The sequence below is a fragment of the Mytilus californianus genome, unplaced genomic scaffold (genome assembly GCF_021869535.1).
Source record: "Mytilus californianus isolate M0D057914Y unplaced genomic scaffold, xbMytCali1.0.p SCAF_8, whole genome shotgun sequence".
Taxonomy (NCBI): domain Eukaryota; kingdom Metazoa; phylum Mollusca; class Bivalvia; order Mytilida; family Mytilidae; genus Mytilus; species Mytilus californianus.
This window is the reverse complement of record NW_026262734.1, coordinates 32,999,747-33,005,746: the sequence shown is the minus strand read 5'-3', so window position 1 is coordinate 33,005,746 and position 6,000 is coordinate 32,999,747. Positions and strand designations below refer to the sequence as shown.

Sequence of the window (6,000 nt, the reverse complement as noted above, 5' to 3'; positions counted from 1 at the left end):
ACCCAACAATGGGTTGTTCGATTCGTCTGAAAATTTCAGAGCTGATAGATCTTGACCAATTGAACAATTTTACCACATGTCAGATTTGCTCTAAAAGCTTTAGTTTTTGAGATATAAGCCAAAAACTGCATTTGACCCCTATGTTCTATTTTTAGCCATGGTGGCCATGTTTGTCAATGGATCAAAACTTCGGATACAATTTATAAACTGGATACCCTAAGGAACATTTAGTTAAAGTTTGAAGGTATTTGGGCCAGTAGTTTCAGAGAAGATTTTTGAAATAGTTTACGACGACAGACGACGACGACAACAGACGATGACGACAGACGACGACAGTTGTCAAGTGATGGCATAATCTCACATGGGGCCCTTTGGGCCCCGGTGAGCTAATAAAAATCAAAGCTGAAGGGGGACAAACAACTCAATGCCAATAAAATGCTCTGCAGGGCGCAGCTTGATACGACCGCAGAGGTCGAACCCTGAACAGTTGGGGCAAGTATGGACACAACATTCAAGCTTGATACAGCTCTGAATTTGGATTGTGATTAAATATTTGACACAGCATAGGTTTCTGACACAGAATGAATGTGGTCTAAGAACTTAAAAATTTTAAATTGGACATTCACCTATTATGGTCCAATATCCAAAATCTAAATACATGGTTAGATTCAGCATATCAAAGAACCCCAAGAATTCAATTTTTGATGAAATCAAACAAAGTTTAATTATGGACCCTTTTGCCCTAAATGTGGACAAAGTTGATAAAGGGGCCCAAAAATCAAAAATCTAAATACATGGTTAGATTCAGCATATCAAAGAACCCCATATATTCAATTTTTGTTGAAATCAAACAAAGTTTAATTTTGGACCCCGATTTGGACCAACATGAAAACTGGGCCCATAATCAAAAATCTAAATACATGTTTAGATTCAGCATATCAAAGAACCCTAAGAATTCAATTTTTGTTAAAATCAAACTAAGTTTAATTTTGGCAACGTCATACCAATATACGACCGCAAAATTTTTGCGGTTGTATAAAAAATAAAAGAAGAAACAAGTCCTTAAAAATACTGTCTTACTGTGACCTTGAGATAAAGAACAGCAATAAAAGCGCTGTTCCTCTGCTTTTTGTTTTTTAATAAGATATACTGATTTTGTGTCGTGGATGGATACCCCATATTCTTCCTTTTCTATTACACAAAAAACTAAAGGTTGAGCAATGTGAATCCAACCCCAAAAACAGGGATGAATGTGCACCAAGAAAGCTCAACTGGTGGTAGCCACTGTAATTCAGGTGAGATATGCTTCAACATACCCCCATCCACCCCCTCCCTCCCACGTTGTGATTTTAGAGATCTTTAAAAGGTATATTCTCTTTTTTTATTCAATGTGCTTTAGAGGAACCAATCTTGCTCTTTAAAGTTTTAAGATGGTATTCTGAAAGTGAACCACCATAGAACAGTCTCCATCAAATCTTGTTCAAATTGGTCAATTGGAATCTGAACTCTGGGTATAATTTTTCAAACATTTTCTATTTCACAGGCTGTTTAGGATGGCCAACTGAAGGACTCCAACATATTTCAGACAGGCCTGCCAAAGGATCATTTGGTCCTTGCAGGTTTAGTAATCAAAGTTGTCAAAAATCAGTGACAACTTGAAAAGAAGACCCCTAAAGAAGATTCTAGCTAAGTAAAGTGCAAATCAGAAGAGAAGAATTTTGAAGTTTAATAATAAGTGTTGACAATTACAGATCTAATGGGCCTTTCAGTGCAAGGGGAGCTAAAAATGGAACATAAATGACAAATATGTATGTAAGCTTTTATTAACAAACATAACAATTTTATAAACTGTATCTATTACAAAACGAAGATAAAAGTTCTGTAAATCGAACAAAAATATTCATTAAGATTCGTATCATCTTATAAAACATTTTTATATGACTAAAAACAAAGGAGATATGATAAGAGTCATTATTTGGCAACTGAAATTTAAAAAATATTAAAATTAATTAGACTTTCAAAATTATATTAATTGTACTTGACGCTCGGTATTTTTTGTTAAACTTTTTTGTTGATTTATTTTCAATTTTAAGTGGCCATATCATACCTTTCCTTTGTTGACTATAATAAGGTGGGAAAATGAACATGTGCTACTTTAAAAGTTTTACATGCATCTTGATTCTGCTGTGTCATAATTGTAAAAAATATCTTTTGATTAGAAAAAAAAAAGCAATAGCTAACCCAGAACAAGTGAGCTAAAAACTATGGGTATGTTGCAAACAAAATCTTCATCATATTTATAAAGAAAACACTAAATAAATATAAATAAAACAGAAAATGCAAAACATTCCACATACAATTCTGAAACATGAAATGAACACAAAAGGACATGTAAAGAATTATATAAATTAGGAATGTAAAATGTAGGTTACAGCTACCAATTTTTCATATCTAATTTGACTAAATTGTCAAGAACTGGTAAAGTGTAAAAGATATTGTTACTTTACAAGCCATAGTACTTGTATGTGTTAAATTTTAAAAAATCTACAGATTGCAATAAGTCTGTATTTATCACTTGGTCCTTAAAAAAAGTCCATTAAAAATTGAAATGATTATATACAAAACTTAGTAAGCACAAAAAGTATAAGCATATTGAATGATGAAAAGTGGTCAAAGCCAAGTAACTGAATTTAGATAACACACACAACTAAACTGATGATATGGACCATTTATATCACAATAAAGAACTAGGTATTGGCCTAATCATGAACATTCAAAGTCGACTTAAGTAAGTCATTGATTAAACCATGAACATGAGGTTGAGAACAATAGACATATGCCAAGCACATAGACAACTATCACATTCCTGCATTTTCGTCTCATTTCACAATCCTACTGTTCTCATGTCACAGCAAGAGTCTATTGTTCAATTACTTCAAATTTCGACATTCACGCCAATTGACCACTGATCAACGGGTGTAACTCATTCATAAAAAAAACCCATTTGAGATTGGTCTATACTATAGGAAATATCTAGCTCAATACTGTTAATTCAGAAATTATTGCAAGGTTTTTATTAATTGGAATAATGCAACTACTTGAGTATTGCAATAATAAGAACCCGCTTTCTGATTTCATGTATCTGTATGTAGCTTTTCCTAAAATCACATTAATCAAACTCGAATTTTTGTTCTTTCTTAAAAAATCCCAATAATAAATGCACGCAATAATTTCCGTATTTACAGTAATTAGTTCAAGATGTCACTAATGCATTAGAATACCTATATCTTGCATTCTGTGACAGTCGTAACAACATAATAAAAACAATAAAGCCTTACAAAACATTACATGTATTTTAATAATTACAAAACAGAACATGTAAAACAGTTTATATGATATGAGATTCATCAGCATACATTTTAAATACATAGTAAACAAGAATGTGTCCATAGTACACGGATGCCCCAATCGCACTATCATTTTCTATGTTCAGTGGACTATGAAATTGGGGTCAAAACTCTAATTTGGCATTCAAATTAGAAAGATCATATCATAGGGAACATGTGTACTAAGTTTCAAGTTGATTGGACTTCAACTTCATCAAAAACTAACTTGACCAAAAACTTTAACCTGAAGAGGGACAGATGGACAAACGAACGGACGCAGACCGAAAAACAAAATGCCCCTCTTCTATCGTAGGTGGGGCATAAAAATACAAAACAGATTACAGATAGTTGCTACTGCTACTTCAAAGGCTGTGTTTCCTAAATTTATAGTTTTAATATGATTACAGCAGTATATAGAATAAATAAAAAATGTGGAAAAAAAACTATGAAATATCTATGAGCTTGACATTCAATGTAAAAGGATTAAAGAAATCTACTAATACTAAAAATAATCTGGGTTCTTACCAAAGATTTTTGTAGGATAGCCCAGACCTCACCATTTTTGCCCATGGCAAACAGTGAGAAAAAAAAAATGTTTTCATTATGATTTATTATCCATCAAGTCTCCATGACAAAAAGAGCAAGGAAATTATACCAAATTTAGATTAATTCTTAAAACTTTTGCTATAAAATGATGAAACCCTGGCTAAGCAGATACAACATTGTGCAATCTTGATACATCTTTGGACTCACAAGTTAAGAAAATGATGAGTCTAGACAGATTTTATAATATAATCAAGAATGGAAATGGGAATATGTCAAAGAGAAAACAGCTCGACCAAAGAGCAGAAAACAGCCCAAGGCCACTAATGCAGTGAGAAAGACCTGCACCCAGAGGCTAGCTTCAGCTGGCCCCTAAATTCCAGGACTCATCTTAGTGAAAACCCTGATAATAGCAGAAAAATAACAAACAGATGATAATTTAATTAATAAACATGGAAGAGAGATTTCATAATATTTTGCAAATTGTGTATTGAAAAGTCAGGAAGATTTGCAAATTATCAGGAAAAAGTGAAACTGCAAGATTCAATACATCCTTCACAAAAGATTTCTTTAAATAGAATGTATTTTAAAAATTCAGATTAGCAGATAAAGACCTCTCCCATTTGAGGAATTCAGTATAAAAATATATTACTGCAGATTTAAAATTTACTTTTCTCTGAGGAAATATCTTTGACAGGTGGAAGGACCTTTTTTGGATGTTCGGATTTGACCTTAGCGGGAATTGGGGATTAACACTTATCGGGACTCTGGAATTATTTTTCGATATCAGGGAAAAAATGCTTTATTTTTTCTGGAGTTCAGGATTCAGGGTGTTTTTTTTTTACAGGAATTTGGGATGACACCTCTCCTACCATACCCCCCGCCATATATCTTACATAGAAAATATTTCAAATGACAACAGTATAAGGTATAAAATGCAGATTAACAAATGTAAATTGAGATATTATATAAATTAATTTTAATAAAACAATACTATGCCCCAAAAAAAACAAAAAAAAGATTTAAAAATAAAAAAACTGAAATTTTATGTTTTAACAAAAAAATATTACAAAAAATGTTTAAGCATACCATTAACATCTTTTAAAATTAACTAATATTGGGACGTACAGATGGACAAGGGTATAACTTAAAGCCCCCCTCCTCCACTGCGGTATAATTTGCATTATACATTCTTGGCAAAATATATCTTTACCCTTGTTTTTTGTACATAATCTAACAGTCTAGTTAAATGCATATATGGTTGTCTTTATAAAAACATATTATTCTAATACTACATGTGATTAAAATTCAGTCATTAGAGTTCTACAATGGTTGTCTCTACCTTAGCAAACAATCAAAATCATTGAACCCTGTCTACACTAAAACCTACCTAAAGAGATAACCTGCCAAAGGTCACCTTTGTATTAGGATATACTATGAATATTCTTTTGTAAATCAACACATCCTTTTATCTGAACATAATATTTCAATTTATGAAATGGTCTGGTTTAGATATGTTTAAGTTTCCTTGTACTATAATATTTTACCTTTCAAGATTTTCATTAATTGTACAAAAATAAAGACTCAACATAAACAAATATAAAATGAAAATATCACAGACAGTCTTACAACATTATCATCTGAGTATTCTATGAGATTAATTTTTGACACTTTTGCCCGTTTTTAAAAATGTAAATGTTAATTTGAGTACAAATTTTGATTGAAAGTCATTGAAGTATGTTTCAGGTTTTTTCACAAAGAAGTAGTACGTTAAAATATTTACGATACACAAAATATGTTCGGAATCCGTAGAAATGAATTCTGTTTTCAGCGTTGAAGTTTCCTAACATTCATCCAACAGGAGAGTTGTTCTCTAATGGATTATATCTAAGTTGACCTGCTTTTACTCTTCTTTTTAATTCTTTCCACAATAGAGATTTCTCTTTCTGCACTTTTTTTAGTATTCCTTTATTTTCCATTGCTCTGCGAGACAAATATGGCAGAACTTCTTCCACAGGACCATAGGGCACGTACTTGTACACTGAATAGCCAGCTTGACCTATATAAAAAA

At 32.0% G+C, this 6,000-nt stretch overlaps 1 protein-coding gene across 2 annotated transcripts in view; it reads right to left on the bottom strand.

The window, feature by feature from the left end:
* Window positions 1-1,805: 1,805 nt before the first annotated feature.
* Window positions 1,806-6,000, bottom strand: part of LOC127711778 (proline dehydrogenase 1, mitochondrial-like) — a 52,040-nt gene continuing 47,845 nt past the window's right edge. For both annotated transcript variants that reach the window (XM_052217903.1, XM_052217904.1), the window contains one exon: window positions 1,806-5,988. In XM_052217903.1, the coding sequence (XP_052073863.1) occupies window positions 5,780-5,988 (209 nt within the window). In that variant the 3' untranslated portion in view covers window positions 1,806-5,779. The remainder of the gene's footprint in view (window positions 5,989-6,000) is intronic.